At 40.1% G+C, this 20,086-nt stretch overlaps 1 protein-coding gene across 15 annotated transcripts in view; it reads right to left on the reverse strand.

Moving 5' to 3' along the window:
* MAST4 (microtubule associated serine/threonine kinase family member 4) overlaps positions 1 to 20,086 on the reverse strand; it is a 313,563-nt gene that overhangs the window by 57,721 nt on the left and 235,756 nt on the right. For 8 of the 15 annotated variants that reach the window (XM_030004201.2, XM_030004197.2, XM_030004199.2 and 5 more), the window contains 4 exons: positions 10,952 to 11,021; positions 7,808 to 7,828; positions 6,976 to 7,054; positions 266 to 423 (listed from right to left, as the gene is read on the reverse strand). In XM_030004201.2, the coding sequence (XP_029860061.1) occupies positions 266 to 423; positions 6,976 to 7,054; positions 7,808 to 7,828; positions 10,952 to 11,021 (328 nt within the window). The remainder of the gene's footprint in view (positions 1 to 265; positions 424 to 6,975; positions 7,055 to 7,807; positions 7,829 to 10,951; positions 11,022 to 20,086) is intronic. The other 7 variants (XM_041120871.1, XM_041120872.1, XM_030004198.2 and 4 more) reach the window with 1 other exon arrangement.

A 20,086-nucleotide genomic window follows, 5' to 3' on the forward strand; every position in this document is an offset into this window, starting at 1 on the left:
ATAATGAGCAACTCATCAAGACAGTTCATGCAGGCTAGTTGCCTTCATTAAGACCTAGGTTACAATGTTAAACCACTGAAGTAAGCCATGATCAAAAACAGGAGCAAGAATTTAAAAGGACTCTTTAATTCAGCCTCAGATGCATACTTCTTGTATTATACTTCAGCAATTTCACAAATAGTAAGTGCCCCCTATGTACAAAACCATGACACTCCACAGTATGTAAATTTAGATCCAACTCCTATTTCCAGATAGACAAACTCACCTGAGACTTCGGGACCGAGGGCGCATTGCAGTGGTCCTGCACCTGTTATCGCTGGCAATGCTCTCAGTGGTACAGAAATGTTTAGACAAAAAATGTAGTTCATCAGGTGTTGGTTGGTATGGTAACTGGTGTAGCTTCTCTTGGGATGAGCAGGATGACTACAAGAGCAGAACAGAACACAAGCTTCTATCAGAGTGAAAAGACATTTTCAAGACCATATTCAGTGCTCATGAATAAAGCCATTAAATTTAAAAGTTATAGTTACTGTTTCCCATACCTGATTACCAATTTAAAGATGAAAATAATTAGTCTTACTTAATGAGCTAAATATGGAGTAAATAAAAAAAAAAAAACCACACTACTTCAGTCCCAGAAGAAGCAGCCGTTGCATTTCAAAAGTTCAAATTTCCTCTAAGGCAGAGATGACATCTAAGTTCAGTAACACACATCAATACGTAAGAATAGTTAAAACAGGGTCTGCTGAAAATTAATTATTTGAGTAGGACAGCATAACTGTAGAGTACAACTTATTGCCACAACACAAACTGTAAATTTACATAATGAAGGTACTTCATTATCCATATCTAAGACATTATTGATGCTTTTTAAAATAAAATTAAATATAATCTAAATTCTCGCTGAAAAAAATTCATACGCTGTTTTCTTATAAAACCCTGTAAACTCAAAATGAAGTGAAAGAACTTAATACATTTATCAAGAAAGGTTCTATGCCTGACAAAAGTGAAAGGGATTACAGTATACAAGTGGTTTGTTTGAAAAGTGGAAGATACAGACAGGTATGAAATTGGATGTGCTACCACAACAACTAGGCTTGCAAAATATCATATTTTACTGTCTTTTAGGCAGCGCAGCAGGCTACCTAAGCCACACTAAATGTTTGGAAGTAGAACTTTGAAACTACTTCCCTGAGCCTGGATTTGATGTCCTTGTAAAGACTTGAGTGGTAAAGGCTGAATATACGCTAATTCCTAGGAACTCAAGAAAATACTACTTATCACACTAGATCTCATGATCTCATCTCTTAAAAGCAAAAAAAAAGAAAACCTACTGCTAGGAAAGTTTAACTCGCACAAGACTGGTCTAAGTAGGAAGGCTGTATCACATCAGAACAAATTTAGCAAGACTGCATTGCCTTGCTGCAGGCTAAGAAGCATGCACACCAAGAATTTACCACAGTTCACGTGATAGGTAGTAACTTGTCAAATCACAGTAACTCATTTATGAAATTCAGCCATAGCACATAACCAGGCATAATTCAGCACAGAGCATAGATAAGTTCTTTCTTATCTGACACTATGGCAGCTAGTTGCAGATAACCTCATGGCATACTTCCTACAGCCACACTCCATAAAATAAGATACTCTAGCACAACGCAATTTCCCAATACAGACCATCACAGATGGCTATTTCTATAAAATCAATCCTTACCTCTTCAGCTTCAGAGAATTCTGGGAAGATCAAGAGGACAATAACCCATATGACACTTTTCCTCATATAAGGTGCCACAGATTCTAGATGTAACAGGATTAAAGTGAGAATCTTCCTTTCACTAACAACTCTCAGTTCTATCAGGTCCATCGCAGGCACAGAGTGCATTTTCTCGGAGGCCTGAATTCTGATCTCTGTACGAATCCAAATTCTCATAGCAAAACTATTTAAAAAATCAGCTCTCCTGGCATTCTAGAATAGCTGCTCCAAAAATCATGTAAGATTTAACACATTTTTAATACGCACAACCACAGTGCACCACAGCAATGCAAATTGTTCTTCCAACACAGAAAGGTAAATTTGTAGCCAATACCAGCTAATGTAACCCCAAAGTCTCTTTCCTCATCTCCTTACCCTATTTCCCCATCCAAATAAGCTTCCAAGAATATAACCTACTGCCAAAAAAATGCAACCAAGTATTCTCTCACTTTATCATTTTTATAGGCTTTCTCTCCTAGAAGACACACATCATCTCAACTGTATCTCATAGCTGGCAAGATCTGATCCAACTTTGCTAGAATACAACACACAAAGAGTTTCTTTTCAATCAAATAATCTCAGCAGGAGATATTTTCATTTATTTCAACTTTGTTGTGAGAACTAGTATATGTGGTACTTGCACCACTTCTAAGCCCATGAGCTTCCATTAATTGGTAATTCCATCAATCTCTTCACTTTCAATATCAAAAAAAAAGAAAAAACAGGCTAACAAGAAATGGTTAGCTACACTCACCTGAGCTTAACTGTGATTACTACAGACCCTTCTGCCCCTGCTTTGACTTTCAGTTGCTTGTAAAGATCAAAGTTGTGCTCTACTGTGATGCGTAAAAACTGGTTCTGCTCTCCAGCTAATAAATCTCTGGATTAATGTGACTCTTATTTATCCAACACTGAAAAGGGAGCATTCTGTATGTAGGCTACTGTCTGTGAAGTGGTCTCTTGTTGCCTCTAAGAATTTTTAAGAATGTCGAGGAGGAGGTTGTACAGTGCTAGCTGTTTCAGATTCTGAAAAAGTACATTAAACCCATTAGATGGACACAGTTCCAGCTTTCATTTTCTGATTCACATGTGTCGTCCAGTGGGTAAAAAAAAACAAAACTGAAAAGCATCTCTACTAAGACACAAAGAAATAGTGACTAAATTTAAAATGCAGAGGTTATCCCACTGCTTTCACAGGGCTCATCAGCAGTAGAAGATTCTTGGGGAAGGAAAAAAAAACCCTAACCATAAGAAATATATGGCATGAATTCTCTACTGCTGGTTTCTTCAACAAAATTCAAACTTATTTATTAGGAAAAAAGGTTTCTTTCCACAAGTCAGGAATTGTTTGTTCAATGCTAGGGAAGACATCTATTTTGATATTTATACGATGTGATCTAGTCGGGAAATATTAAGGGAGAATTCAACAACAGTCTATTATGGAAGTTAAGATACCCAAGTCCATAAATGACAGCACTATATTTTTTTCATAAGAAATGTAAAAATTATGTAAAACTGCTCCACATTCCAGGATGCATACAGTAGTTAGTAAACTTAAGTGGGAAAGAAGTATATGACTAGAATTACCATTTTAAAATTGAAGATGTCAAAGAAAAAGCATATGAGTACAGACTGAAAATTAAAACTGTGTTTTGATATGTTTCTGACACAGCTTTTCATTTCCTTTCTAGCACAAGCCTGTTTCTTATAACCATGATGGGGTTGCTATCGCAATTACTTATTATCTGACATACACTGTACTCTTCACTTAAAAAATATTGACATAAAGGAGATTATCTGATCTAGTTCCAATGAGAGGCGTACAAACATGCACTAGGAAAAGTGGTTAGGGAATTAACGTGAAACCAAGCAATTTGCTTGGCAAAAGTAAGATCTACACAGAAAGGAAAGCAGAGGTGAAAAATCAGTGCTGCTGAGGAACAGTTCTTAAGATACCTGAAATCCCTCAACCTGGTTTGAAGTCAGCAAGTATTTATTTGACTTTCCAGATGCCTTTGTGGACAAAAATAAAATAAGAGTTGATCATAACATAAAATGATCATGTTTCATCAGTGTATAGGCTGTGGAACTCAAATATTTCACACTCAGGGGAAGAGAAATCTTACTTAAATTGCAAAAGAAACATTTTAAAAAAAAAATCAGATATCAGGTGACCAATAATATGTATCATTCATAAAACAGTACATTTGTTAATGATACAACCCTAAAGGTAAAAAACAAGGCTAAAGATACAAAACAATTTTTGAAAAGTCATAGTTGGATCTACAAGGACCAAGCCCTTTACTGCAGAAGATGTAATGTAACTTTCAAAATGCCAACTATTTGCTATTTCCAAGGCAGGCTTCCTCCACAGCTCTATCTCACCAGTCTCTCAGGTGTGACTATCACAACATACAGCTTAGTTCCAGGTTGTAACACGATGCAGTACTTCTCCCCAGTGTAGAGGTGTGCAAGATGTGCAAAAGTACAGATTCATACTTCTCCCACTATCTAGCTGTATTGGCTTTGTGTGGCAAGGTTTTGGTAGCAGGGTGGGGGGGGTTACAGGGGTGGATTCTGTGAGAAGACGCCAGAAGCTTCCCCTGTGTCTGACAGAGCCAATACCAGCCGGCTCTAAGACGGACCCACCGGTGGCCAAGGCCGAGCCCATCAGTGATAGTGGTAGCGCCTCTGTGATAACATATTTAAGAAGGAAAAAAAAGTTGCTGGGACAGACAGAAACGGCAGCTGGAGAGAGGAGTGAGAACACGGAAGAGAAACAACCCTGCAGACACCAAGGTCAGTGAAGAAGGAGGGGGAGGAGGTGCTCCAGGCGCCGGAGCAGAGATTCCCCTGCAGCCCGTGGGGAAGACCGTGGTGAGGCAGGCTGTCCCCCTGCAGCCCAGGGAGGTCCACGGTGGAGCAGATATCCACCTGCAGCCCGGGGAGGACCCCACGCCAGAGCAGGCGGGTGCCCAAAGGAGGCTGTGACCCCATGGGAGCCCTGCGCCGGAGCAGGCTCCTGGCAGGACCTGCGGATCTGTGGAGAGAGGAGCCCACGCCAGAGCAGGTTTTCTGGCAGGACTTGTGACCCCGGGGGGAACCCGCGCTGGAGCAGTCTGTGCCTGAAGGACTGCATGCCATGGAAGGGACCCATACTGGAGCAGTTCGTGAAGAACTGCAGCCTGTGGGAAGGACCCACGTTGGAGAAGTTCATGGAAGACTGTCTCCTGTGGGAGGGACCCCACGCTGGAGCAGGACTGATTCTTTCTGTTGCTAAATGTGTTGACCAATTAAGTATTAGTTGTGTTGACTTTTACTGTTGCCAGCTTGTATTGTTTACTCCTTTTAGCCTGTAACAGCATTGTTGATATTAAGCTATCCTTTTGGGGGTCTGGAGAAGGGCATTTGAGGAAGGGCTGAGACCAATTGTATGAGGTTCAACAGGGCCGAGTGCGGGTCCTGCACTTGGGTCACAACAACCCCATGCAGCGCTACAGGCTTGGGGCAGAGTGGCTGGAAAGCTGCCTGGCGGAAAAAGACCTGGGGGTGCTGGTCGACAGCCGGCTGAATGTGAGCCAGCAGTGTGCCCAGGTGGCCAAGAAGGCCAATAGCATCCTGGCTTGTATCAGAAATAGTGTGGCCAGCAGGAGCAGGGAAGTGATCGTCACCCTGTACTGGGCACTGGTGAGGCCGCACCTCCAGGACTGTGTTCAGTTTTGGGCCCCTCACTACAGGAAAGACATTGAGGTGTTGGAGCGTGTCCAAAGAAGAGCAACCAAGCTGGTGAAGAGTCTACAGCACAAGTCCTATGAGGAGCAGGTGAGGGAACTGGGGTTGTTTAGCCTGGAGAAAAAGAGGCCGAGGGGCCTTATCGCTCTGTACAACTATCTGAAAGGAGGCTGTAGTGAGGTGGTGCTGGTCTCTTCTATCAAGTAATTAGTGATAGGACAAGAGGAAACGGCCTCAAGTTGTGGCAGGGGAGGTTTAGATTGGATATTAGGAAAAAATTCTTTACTGAAAGGGTTGTCAGGCATTGGAACAGACTGCCCAGGGAAGTTGTGGTGTCGCCATCCTTGGAGGTATTCAAAAAACACGTAGACAAGGCACTTCAGGACATGGTTTAGTAGGGCATGGTTGATGGTTGGACTCGATGATCTTAAAGGTCTTTTCCAACCCAAACGATTCTATGATTCTATGAAGAGTGTGATGAGTCCTGCCCCTGAGGAGGATGAAGCGGCTGAGATAACGTGTGATGAACTGACTGTAAACCCCATTCCCTGTCCCCCTGTGCTGCTGGGGGGCGTAGGTAGAGAATCTGGGAGTGAAGTTGTGCCTGGGAAGAAGGGAGGGGTGGAGGGAAGGTGTTTTGAGATTTGGTTTTATTTCTCATTACCCTACTCTGGTTGACTGGTAATAAATTGAGTTAATTTTCCCCAAGCTAAGTCTGTTTTGCCCGTGACGGTAATTGGTGGGTGATCTCTCCTGTCCTTGTCTCGACCCACAAGCCCTTTGTCATATTTTCTTTGCCCTGTCCAGCTGAGGAGGGGGGAGTGATAGAACAGCTTTGGTGGGCAGGTTCTCATGCACTGCCATGGTAAACACCGCAAGTCAGGTGGTACATGCACGGCAGGGGGCTGACACAAGATCACATCAAAAGGATCGCTCTAACAGGCAAAAATTAACAAATTAGACTTATATTTCCTATTATGTATCCCAAATAATTCTTCTATTCTAATTATAGCCATCTAAAATGCTAAATATCTAACCTATTACCATGCACTAACATCTCACTATTGTCAAGGAAAAAAGACAGGCAAATGCATGATTCATCCCATCTTAAGATAGCAGTCTAACCTAGGATGGATGAATCATGTCAGACTGGTTTCTCTTTCTTTTCATTATCAAGGCAGCCTCACTTAAGACTTGATACCTAACTACCATAGTTAAAATAAGGCAGTATGTCTCCCTCCTACTGCCCCCACAGATCAAAAGGGTGCAGTTAAACACTACGCACTGCCAGAAAATATCTCTAAGCAAAGCACACTTTGCCTAAAGTTTTCTTCTATTTCAGTGAAGTAAAGCAGTTTCGTAACGCATGTTAATTCAAAGTCTATCAACAGTAACAAAACCTACATTGCCTTCTCCTAAGACAAGCAAGCTACAATGAGAAGATATGGCATGTAATAGAAATCTATCAGCACAGCAAAGTGGATACTTACAGAAACAGTTGAGCTGGGTGTATTTGTACCATAGCCAGAGGAAGGGAGAGAAGCCAAAGACCAGCGGCGACCATCAGTCCTGTTGTGAAACTGAGGTTAGTCAAATGAACATCACAGTATCGCAATACAGAAACATCTGTGGAAGTATGACTGTGTAAAACTGCATTCCAAAACCGTAATACAAACAGGGGTTTTAATAAAGAGTCAACTTTCACAGGGGACCACAATAAACAAGCATTCAGCAAGGATGACTTAGGCTTACAGGTTTATTTTCAAGTGTGTTTTTTCTAGTTAAAAATCTGTGAAATGAAACAACCAGAAAGTGAATGAACAGTCCACAGAACTGGTGTCTCACTAATAGACATAGAAATGGACCAGTTAGTCTTCACAACTTTCAGGTCCATTGGATGAAAATTAATGAGAAGCAAATTAAAAACTTGTGAACAAATGCAAACCACAATGCTCTGAACCACAGAACAACCACCACAGTCTGCTTGAAATACAAGGGTAGTGCTTTCTTAAGTGACTTCAGTACAGGATACCAGCAAACTAGCAGGCTAATGCCAAATAACTGCAAAGAATGATTAGGTAAAACAAACCTCCTAAATGTTAGATATGTAAATCAGGAAAAACAATTTTGCAACAAAAATCATGTTCACTCAGAATAATAATAATTAAAAAAAACCACAAAACCATAACCAAACTAATTTCTGTTCTTTACCACTTGAGGTGAGCTACACACACATACAACATGGAACTTGAACATTCCAAGTGACAAATCAAAAAACAACGATGGGAGCAGTGTTTGGATTTTTGAGAAGGTAACATTTACCTGTCATTTCGGTGCCCATGACTGGAGTACAATTGCATCAAGTATGTTAAGAAAAGCAAAACAATACATGAATAACAAAACAGGACAAGTTTTTATTAATAAACAGTATGATAGTGGGGGAAAGGAGAAAGGAGAATTGAAGCTCTGTTTTACAGCCAGTACAAAGATCATCTCTGAATTCTTTTTTACACAAAAAGTGTAATTCCACAGAAGAGAACTGAAGTCATGGCAAATCAGGAACCTTAAACCTCTTGATGCAGCTTCCCCACCCTTCAAGCTAACTGTCCAAAACAACCTCTGCTTCTCTCCATTCTAATGCTTTATTTTCTACTTCTATTTACCCATCCGTGAGCTACAACCCAAGTCTCTGGGACTTTGAATACAAATAGTGCAGGAAAAGAAACTACAGTACATAATTAGTGTTAATACATTAAGAGAACATGTGCTAGAGGGACTGCTGACTGTATCAAAGACTGAACTCTGGAAAAAACTTCCTCCTCCTCCATAATTTTGTTTTTAATTCATTAGTTCTCCTTCCTTCTCCCGTTCCCCCAGGTATGCATGAGCTACCTCCAGATGAATGAACAATTCCTAAAGGAGTTTTCTCTTCATTTTGGCTCAGCTGAGCAAGCTAAATATGTTCACAGTCGAAAGAACAAGAACTTGGAAGGTATTTAAACACGGGTAAGACCCATATATTCTGCAGCGGTGAGACAGAAAGTGCTTCCTTACTGAGTAACTCATATTGAACAAGGTTCCTGCATCACGCAGCAATTCTCACACAGAAAGGCCGTCTGGGCACCTGGGAAGCAAAGGTGGGAGAACAGGAGGCATCCATACGGGAATAAGGGAAAAAAGGGTACCAAGTCCCTACAGCATTTTCCCCTGGACTCTCATACACCGCTTGTCCCCGCCCTACAGCGTGGCTCTACCCACTTCCCAGCAGCAATGGAAAGCAGGATCTGTCACCTACCCGTGGGCTTGCAGATGCTGGATTTGCATGTCCCAGCAGAAGAGGCCTACCAGAGTGACTACCAGAGGCAAGTGTTATTCCCAGGCATTGACCACCCCACCAGACGTGGGCAGAGGAAGGCGACACTCCTTCTTGCTGCGGAGGGGCCTAGGGAAGGCTGTCTCCAGCCCGGCGCACCGCCTGGCAGCAGGGAGCTCCCTTTGCTGCACCACTGGATGGAGTAGCCAGCGACTGATGAGAAACAGCTACACTGGGAAGCCCTCCTTCCGCACAGGAGGCTTCCAAACCATTTCCTTTGCCTTTCCCTTCCTTCCTCACGCTTCCCCAGCTTTTTAGTATCCTCACTGCCTGGGGGGCTGTGGATGAAAAAGGAATATCCATACAACTATACCACCTCGCCTCTACTCCTTCAACCTGCTGTATCACACTCAGAAACACAAGCTGTCCTTCCCTTCCTTTGTGTCATCATTAAATTTACAAAACATAACAGAATAGGCATAGTCAGAAGTCTGAGAACAACTCTCATTAACCACAGATCATTTTACTACCGAAATGCATCCTATCACAGGTTATATGAAAACAACCACAACACACATACCAAAGTAATACAAAAATTTTACATTAATGCTGTTTTAAACTTAAGTATCATCAAGCATTTTCACTATAAACATAGAACAAAATCAGTTTCCATAGAAAGTTGCTCTAAAGAAGTTTCTTGAATCCCACTGAAGTGGTGAAATATTCTGAAGTCACAGAAACTTCTTAAATTCTTTCATTAAAGGAATACATTTGGAGCCCATTACAGGGCTCTAAAAATGGTCAAAATCCAAATGAAACTATTGGTAAACAAATTTACTTTTTTCCTCCTGAATTTAAGGTTTGCAGAACCATAATGATTTTAACTTTCTGTTGATTACGGGTGGGAAAGGAAAACTACTTCCTGCCCTGAATTTCTAAGTAACACTCGGTCTTTCACATCTGCTTTTTCCATTATAAGATATTTCTGGATTTAATGAATCTTTCTAAAAATATGCTCACAAACAACTGTAATCCATGAAGAGATAGCTTTCCTTTTTTTAAAGATACTATCAAGGGGAAGTAGCTTCAAATGAAATACTCAACTTTAAGGTGTTGATTGAAAAAGTGACATCATATGCTATTAGAAAGATTGACAAGATCTGCTGTCACAGATTAATTATATTCAGATAAAAGGAATAACACAAGTAAAGTTTTCTCCCCTTCACAGCTTTTAAAAACCATTAAGCTATTTCCTTGCACTTACTTTTGAGAGCTTCTGTGTGTTACTTTACTGAACTCCCAAAATAAAGGAAGTAAAACTATAGCAGCAAGTGCTGTCTCATCGCAAATGCAACAGTTACATGCCTGGCACTACTTGATGGTAAAGCAAGCCACAGCATTTCTATTTCATTTTTTGTGTACATACTCTTGGGTCAACATATAAACTCTGCCTACCCTCCCAGGCTCAGAGTTAATAAACATGTTATTTGAGGTAGGCTGACAAGGTGTTAACTGATAGGTAACCACACTGGCATGAACAGGCAGTCTCCCATGACATGCTATCAACTTCGGTTACGGTTCATTTAATCATAATTTACTTCATCGATCACTTCAAATTCACCTTAGATCTCAAAAAATTCTACTCGCATTAATTAATCCTCACAACACTCCTAGACAGAGCTGACTGTCTCAGTGGTACAGACAGTTGAACAGGTCAAGGTCAGGTATTAAAGGTATGGTGACTGTATTGCTGCTGCCAGTAAAATCAGGCCCTGAACTCAGAACCTCTATACTAGTGCTCTTATAAGCAATGCACTTCTTACATTGTTAAGAAAAAAAAAATAAGGAAAAACCTAGATGTAGCTTAAAATTTCCCCGTATCTCAATGGATGAGGAGATAGTGTCTGAACTGGATCCATTACAATTAAGTTTTGTTGTTTTTTTTTTTAATTCAAAAAGGTATGATTGCATTTTATCAGTCAACCAGTAGAAATTCATTGCAACTGAGGTTTAGGAGAGTTTACAGAATGACAAGTGTTATCTCACTTTTAAGTGATGGACTTCACAAATGTGTTTGCAATAATCTTTTAATATCTGGGGCCAACATTTCCTCTCTGCAAAATGCATGCTGCATACTACAAACTTCCTCTTACCTTCGTGCAAAAGAAAAGTGGGCTGAGGCACTGGGAGAGAAATTCCTAGGGCTATCTTGAGGACTGCTTCCTGTTGGGAGGGATACACACACAAAAAAATTATTAGGGGAACAGAAAAAAAAGAACACACTGAAAAACATTCAGACATACTAATCCAAGCATTTCCAGGCAGGTTAGAAACAAATTTCAGAACTTCTCTCACAGGCTCTGAGAAAATAGGCTCTGAACTAGAATGTTATTTCAACTCATATATTTCATTTATATTTGATTTTTAGTTATTGGATTTTATAACTCATAGAAAATCCTCTATTTAGCCCTTTAATTTGAGAAGTCTCAAATTAATTTGAGCATTGAAGTTTAAAAACCCCCAGCATATTAGCTTGAACGAAACATATTTTTAATGTCAGAAACAAGGCGGTTTTCTGAAATCAAACAAAACATTTGAAAGATAGAAAAATCATGATCGGCATGATTCAGCCCTTATACAAAGTCTCTACAGCATTTCCACAGGGGCTTTATTGTCATTTTTTCATTGTTCTGATTTTTTCTAGCTCCAAAACAAACAAGACAAGACACACTGAATGAAATGGTTTTTCCCTTAGTTCTGTTACACCAAGGCATGGAAAGGCGACCACCCTCTGTGATGAAAAGAAGCAACTGCACATTGTGAACAGGTTGTAACTTTAGGGTCTGTTACTTCTTCATATTAAAGCACCCAACCTCCTGCTGACCAGCATGAGTGCAGAAAGAAGGCAGCTTCTGAGAGCTGTTCCTGTCATCTGTGCCCCTCAGCACCTACAACTAGAGGAGACACAGTATCTGAAGAGGAAATAAAGATGACCCCTGAAAAACAAAACAAAACAAAAACCACAACAAAAGCTAAAAGGATTTGATTTAAAGTAGCACTGGCACATATCTAAAAGACAATCTTTCCTTAAATAGGGAACACAGTACAACAACAATATGTTAAAGTAATGTATTTATTGTAGCATTTTATTTTTGGACATAAATGAGACCACAACATTAAGCAACAGATTAAAAAAAAAAAGTTCCTGTGTACGCAGTTAGAATCAACATTTAATTTCTGAGGAGAAAATTACTACCTACATGTGAAAAGGCCAGTACAATAGATTAAGTCCTTAGAAGGACTTCAAGTGGCCTTGATTTCTACTTAAATTTTTGAATTAACATTGCATTTATCGTAGTGATGTGCTTAACAGATCCCATTAATTCTATACAAGAAAGCATAATCATGGATCCATTAGGTAGCAAACAAATGCAAAGAACACCCACTCCCCTACCTTTTTTTGGCTAGAAGCAGATACAAGATGCTTTTTGAGCTGTGCTTAAATCACATCTTCACAGCTGCTCTTCCCATGGCCCCAAGAGACAAGGATTCCACTCTCACTGGCCAATACCTCCAACTTTTTTTTTTGCCCATTTGTCTAGCACAGCTGAATTACGTTCTTCCAACATTCCCTCCTCCCCCTCAAGACCCCAGCTTCTTCATTACCCTTCAGACACTTCTGAGGGCCTTGATAATTTCAAGGTGGCAGGGATTTTCGTTCCCAGAAGGTGGGGAGGGAAGCACAGGGAATCTGAAGCCACACATATGGCACAGATTTCAATCTCTATTTGAGGATCAACACAATTTATTCTTGTCCTGCATGAACTGCAAACACCAAATTACTGAGAGCAACAGTTCATTTAATTTAACAGCTAACTGGGTTTCTTTTGTTGCTACCAGAGCTTATTTAATAAAGATAAGCTTAAAAAAAGTTTTGTTTTGGTTTTTTTTTTTTTAAATTGTAGCACTGTGCAGATAAAACATTGTCACAAACTTCAGCTACTGCACCAGAAAAAATCAGCAGTAATTTGGAGTGTGTCGTGGACTTAGGTAAGAGCAAGTAATAATAATTTAAAAAAAAAAAAAAAAAAAGACAAAGAAGCTACCTTAAACTCTGGCAGAAGAGCAGAGAATGAGGCTTAATGTGGTGAGACGTAAACAGCTTTTGACAGGAAATAATTTGACAAACCAGCATATAGGAATTTGTAAACTAATTCCTTTCCTCTGATAGCTATTTTAAAGTTATATATGGATATAGACACATATTTAACAGATATCAAGGACATGCCTAACCATCCATCAGTCAGTCAGAACATATTTGTAAACTTCACACAGAAGCAAAAAACCTGGTGGAAGAATGCAGTAATTTTATAGCCATTACAATGGATTTGAGGAGACAAAATGCTGCAAACCACCTCGCTAGAATCAACACACATCACTTCCTCACAGACAAAACCTGAAGAAGTCAAAGTCTTACTCAGGAAGAGCATCAGATCCTGTTATTAGGAAAATCAATTTGCAAGCACTATTTCCAATAGCAAATGAGCTTTTAGAATAACAAAACTGGTAAAGCTGTATACATAATACCTGGATACTAAATTCTGTGGGTTTATCTAGAAGTCTAAGAACTCAGACAAGCTTTGAAACAGAGAATGAAAATCCAAACCCCAGACGACTGGAGAAACAGCTAGTGCTATTGTGGGTTTAAGGTGTGGTGTTCCAGAAAAGCGAGACAGGTCAGAAGCAGAGTCCTATACGTGACCTTCATCCATCACAGCATTCATTCACCCATCTGCAAGTCAATACCTGGGAGACTTTCAAATAAAAACCAGTGCCAGTTAATTCTCTGTCCATATGTGCAGTGCTTGCTTATTAGTCAAATCCCGCTGTTCTCTGGGATCTGCTGGCTGTTACATGTTTTAGTCCTAGGGTATCTCTATGCTGTTGAGATTACTGTTGATGTTTCTGACCTGGTGAAGTAAACCTGACTGGTGGTCATGCATTAGGTAAGTAATTAACTCCAGCACCCTCTGGGAGACACAATGAATAGGCAATCAACATACCAAAACAATACTCTACCTCATGACAACACACAGGGTAGCTCATTTTGCAAGCAGCTATTGTTAAGAAAACTGTATTGAGACTAATTAAATTGTGATTGTTTTGTAACTAGCTTCAAGAAGTCCTGTGTCTCTGCCACAATGGGAAGATGTTTTAAATTTTTTAAAAAGGCATTTGTTACAGTCACTGTATATTATTAATGTATTTTTAATAGCTGTCTACTTACAAAACAAAGTTTCAGATGCAATGACTTTCTGTTAGTACTGAGGGAATAACAGATTAATGATAATTGTTATCCCAAATTCCTAATGGATCAAAGACAAATCCATCTTGAAGTCTTGATGTCATTATTTGATGGTCTTTTAAAATGAATCACAGTACATCAGCACCACAGTAATACAATATAACAATGGGTCATACATTCCTCCGTGTCAGTTTACTTGGTGGTGAACCTACACTGTGAAGTGAAAAATACAAGAAGTGATCCATCAACAGTTACAGGTCTGACTGTCATACCATAACAAACAGTGCCAGTCAGCAGTTGCTTTCCACTGAGATCCACTCACAGGTGAGGACCTCAAGCTACTTCAAAACATAGATTAATTATGCTTCACACCAGCAAATGACTTTCCCCAGTAACAGCAAGGAAGGTTTGAATAGCCCTTAAATCTGTTTGCCAGGATGCTTTGCATGTTCTGACCACTACTTAAAATACTGGCAGTGCTGTGTTTTAATGGGATTTAATTTAAAAGTCAGTTGTATCTGCGTGTAACTTACCACTTACACTTTCCTCTCCTGTTCCTAAACTAGTAGATGCTCTGAAGTTGCTATAACAGTTTTACTTTACCCAAAAGCAAGACTAAATAAGTTTTATATTAGCAAAACCATTTCTATTATTCTACGTGACAACAGTCAGAATTGAAATGTTGTATTATTTTCCTTTCTGTAAGTATCAGTTTTCTGTCAAAAAACGATATTTAGAACCCCACTTTAATCTTTAGCTTTCAGCATTCCCATACTTCACCATGAAAACACATTAGGCCTTTATTCATTTAGAAACCTTGTCCTCCTTTCCCCAAATTCCAGTCAATGCATACTATATATAGCTAAAGCAGAAGAGCACAGAAGCTGTGCATGAGAGAGATTCTTCTTTGCTTCAAATACACTGTAGTAAGCCAGTACTCATTATCACCTACATTGGACAAAACCCACAGGATTAAATTTAACAATCCAGGGAAACTAAATTTGATGCACACACACAAATGCCTCCAGTGTGATTCAAACCCTAACACAACTAAAATACCTGGTGCAAACAGCTTTGTTCATTACTATACTTCAATGTAACCAGCTGAAGTATGATGTCTAACGAACAAAATTATCTGATGCAAGCAGTAAGTCCTAATGTAGTGAAAGCAGAATATTAGCAGTCAGCACTCTAACAGTGTCTGCCTAGAAAAGTCTAAAAAAAAACGAGAAAAAGGATTACAAGTGGAGGTGAGACCTCCTTGGCCTTAAAATTTTGCTTTAGCCACTTGCATCATGTAATCCCATTCATAAAGTCATTGAATCCAACAGGAAAGGTCATGTTTGTCCCTGTCGTACTTAGTGGATGATTCTTCAGGAACCCTCATGTTCTGGTATATATAGCCAGCATGTATTTCTCTTCCCATTCCATGAAGAAGACACCTCTGGACTGATTTAGATAACAATACAGGCTTTTCAGTCTTCCTGTTGCTAAAGCAAGCAAGTAATAGTCTTTCAGTCTTACACAAAAAGTTCTCACATTCTATCCTACCAGCCTTTCTCCCCACATGATCCCATCTCAACATGTATGACCATAAAAGCATGCAGTATTCCAGATGAAATCTAACCAGTACATCGTACAGTGGCATGAAATCTTCCCAAATTCAATTAAAAATTACTTCCTTTACACATGTTCAGAGATTTGATTTTCAAAGCTATGCTAGACTGGTCCTTGCAAACATCATCTGATCTAGAAAATACAGTCAGGTCCTTCCCTAAATTCCTTACAATAGATGAGTCCACAGTTTACAGTAGACATTTCTGTTACTGGTCCTCCAGCACAAAATGCTGCATGTTGCTATGTAATTTCATAGTTTTTTTTATTTCAAGTCCTTGAGATCATTCAGTCACTTCAACGCAGTTTCCCAATGCTGTTTCATACTGGATGTCTTCCAAATTTACATCAGCTACAGTAATTTTATGCCAATGTCACTTATGAGAAAAATAAAATGTTTTGCCCACAAACCCAAAACCTGCGGACTCTACTGATAACCTCCACTCCCACTTTATAATATTTCTCATTTTAGCACAACCCGTCTTCTCCCCTTTAAACAATTTCCTACTTATCTTGCAATTCTTGTCCTAGTACTTGTCGTCTTAGTGGCACCACATGAAACATTTATGAAAATACAGACAAGTAAGATTTACAGCATTGCTCCTAACAGCTAAATCTTGTTCCTACAGCAGATACAATTAAACAGCACCACATGTGACTATTAATCTTTAGGGGTTAGTATCACCCACAGAACAAGCTCCTGCGACTATTGAGGTGGGGACACCTGAATGCCCTGACTTGCTGAGATTATAATCATTCACTTTGCAGGCTGGGTGGTGCAGATGACCTACCTACGCAGCAGCAGGCAGTCAGCTGGAAAAGCCTATTAATGACCAGGGCACCAGATGTTGTCCAAGCTGATGCTGCAACCCTTCGCTTCCCACAATTCTGAATGTACCCACAGTTCATGGAAAAATTAAAAGGATCTTTCAGCAGGTTTAACAGCTTCCAGCCCAGATACTAAAGGCAAAGGATGTCCAAACAACTAACCTAAGACAGTTGCTAATAATGATAAAGGTCTGAACCCAAAGAAGTGACTTGGTATAGATTTGTTTTCTATTTTCATAAGAAAAAGACTTTAAGTAGCAAAAGCTGAAATGCTTGAAATCTTTTATGATCTTTACACATATGCATAAGGCGTAGTGGGAGACTTCAGCTGCAAACTAAAATCCAACTTTCCACCAACACAAATTATCTCTGCAGGTAGCTACAGGTCCTACACAGAGGAAAAGGATATTATATGTATTGTATTAGTAATTAATGTCTATAACAGAGGTATTATATATCTGCTGGATACATTGTCTTTTTCCTACCCCCTTTTTAATCCTCAGTCTCAGACCTTGTACCTCTCTGTGTGCTCCCAAGCCTTGGATTACTTACTGCTCTAATAGCTCTTTACTACAGCCCACAAGCCCTCATGGTCGCTGTTGCTTACAAATGAAACTGTCCCTTCTTTGACAGGTGCTACTTGTGCACTATTTGCACCCTGCACAATATACTTACTTCATCAGCATGGTGCTCACTGGTCTCTCCCTCCCATCCTACCACATGAATCTGAGAATGACTGAGACGGTAAGGCTACCAAAAAACTTTACATAAGTATTCAGTGTTTGTCCAATACAGCTTGCATCTGTAAAGATTAACAACAGACTCCTGTGTAGGAACAATCCTCTATTATCCCCAGAGCAAGCAATGAAAATTGGGGAGCGGGAGGAGAAATTTGCTCGAGACCTCTATATGACTTTCTCATATGGGGCAATTATCGTCATCTTAAACTTGGGCCACTGCTCCTACTCAAAGGATGTCTTTCTAAATTAGAGAACAGCTGGTGCCTTCAGTTCAGACTGCATCGGGGACAAAAACAGGATTACAAGGAAGAACACTGGTATAAAAATGCACCTCAAAGAATTATGATTATGTTCAAGAGGCTCTTCTTCTAAAATAGAGCGATACTGCTCACATCCAATCTGTTACGGCCAACTCCAATCCACATTGTTATGATTACCCAGTAGTGACATGAGCTCTTGAGGAGGTCTGAAGTAATGGCACATTGTTTCCAAAGGTGCAGCCAGACCTCTAAATGATCGCTCTACAGATATCAAAGATGAAAACATTCTTGAGCAAAGCCAGAGATATTGCCATGAGTGCTAATGCAGTGCACTCTGACCAAGAGAGCTCTACCTTGAGATTCATAACATACCTTCATGCACCTTGCTTCAGCTGACACAGAGGATGCAGAGCATTTTTTTGCCCTCAGAGATGTGAGGTCTTGGGGGGGGGGGGGGGGGGGGGGAATCCCAAACAGGTAGCTTAAACTAGCAGTCCAAATAAAACTCATCTCAGGTATGAGATGCAAGCAAAGGTAACTAAGTATCTATTTTGCCTCTTCTCCCAACAAGCAATGAATTAACATAGAAAGGAACAGGTTGGTTGTAGATCCATGCAAGGGTTTCATCCAGAGGTCGGTGTCCTCACAAGGGATGAGAATACTGACTTCAGATACATCTGAGGCACTGAATTCCCAAGCAACAACAAGGATCTTATCAGGACTATACAAGAAAGGCCCAGGATAACACTGAATATTATCAAGATGATAATTAATAGAAATTGATCCTGGGTGGATTTTGAAGAGTCTGACAATCTTGATTACCTTCAGCTTTAATAGCCTATAATAAAGGGATAAGGACCTGCAATAACAACTAAGATGGTAGAAACATGAAGTCAAGAATCCAGTCCACTTCAATAATAGCATCTAATGGAATTATTTTCAGTAAGGGCAACTGAAGTCTCTCCGCAGAGATGGCTCGAGTAACCTGACAGTAAGGAGTACAGTAGTGGGATACAATACCCTAAAAGAAACAGATCTGACAGAAAAGCATTGCTAGTATGAAACCAGAAGCCAAAATGTTTTTTTTTTTTTTTAAAAAGGCATGAGCAGTCAGGGTCATGCGTAATCTGCCTATCTTTCCATTTGAATTACTCAAACCACAGCAGGTTATGTCCTTCATTTTCCTGTTTCATGGAATCAGGAAGGTACCCAACAAGGAACCTCTGGGCACTTCCTTTCCAAAACCAAAGCACAAGGACTTCAGAGTATGTCCAGACCTTGAAAGTGGCCTCAGAGATCTCTGTTCCAATCTCTTACCTTGAAGCAAATGTGATTGTTTTTAAAACAGGAAGATAGGCCCTGGCAGGGCAATCTGATGTTGGCCTGACATGCCAAGCCCAAGTTCAGATCACCTTCCAAGACATGAAAAGACAGTAAAATGTTATCTTGCAGCATATGAACAGAAATAATTGAGTATTATAATTTCTGGCCTAAAATGCTCTTAAGTATACATCACTATGTCCATGCATATTAAAATAAGTCCCAAACTTGCATTTCCAATCACATTTGAAAGAGAACCACGAGACAGACTTCTACTTGAACGAGGACCCAGCTGCCTGACAGATGAATGCGTTCTGACTCTCTATGCTAAAAATAGCTCATCTTCCTACTGAAGTACTACAAAGGACCTGTAAAGCACTATCTCTCCTCGCTCCAGAACCAGAAGAAAATTCTGTATTTTGAACAGGGTCCCTGAGGTCCCCAAGGAATGTGGAAGGTAAGAGAGGGGACTAGAGGATAGTAAAGTGGAACTCAGAGCCTGCGTGTCTTCACCAGTGCTTTTTATTTTTTTGAAGACTCACAGAAGCATGCTAGGCTTTTTCTAAAGGGGGAAGCAATGTAATGAGGACAGACACAACAGAAACAAAGACGACAAAAGTGGAAAGAGAATAGCTCTGAATGCATGAATAAAGATGCTGAGAAGATGAAATAGGACTTAAGAAGCTAGGAAAGCTGACAGTCTCGATCTCTCCAATGTCCATATTCTGCATAATCTTACTAGGATGGATTTGCCAAACATGCATGTTATTACCACGCTTCAGCCAAGGATAGTCTAATGAATAAACCTGTTTTTAGTGAATGCGAACACTGATACTTTGCTCCACATTTAGCTTGCTCCATCCTCCTCTAGGATTGGAAACGATCTTGTTTCACTCTTCCTCTTCTGCTTCTATTGTTTCCTCCTCCAACAGCAAACACTAATAAGAAAGATGTGAAGGTGTTAAAGAGGGTCATCTCCAGTCCTTCTGAAACTTGGAGCTTGTACTACATGCTCCTGGCAGAAGGTCTGGTACAGGCTGCAAAATAAACACTTATGATATAGAGAACTTTTCTAGTAGAATCTCACCATTCCCAGCTACTTTCCAGGCATAGTCAAAAAGACCCTAAAATCATCTAGCTGGACAGGAGATATACCAGGTTCTCTCAATGGAGTCAAGGAGGCCTCTGACTTGGAGCAATCCCTCCCAGCCAAGGACCGCC

This window comes from Aquila chrysaetos, chromosome Z (assembly GCF_900496995.4).
Source record: "Aquila chrysaetos chrysaetos chromosome Z, bAquChr1.4, whole genome shotgun sequence".
Lineage (NCBI taxonomy): Eukaryota > Metazoa > Chordata > Aves > Accipitriformes > Accipitridae > Aquila > Aquila chrysaetos.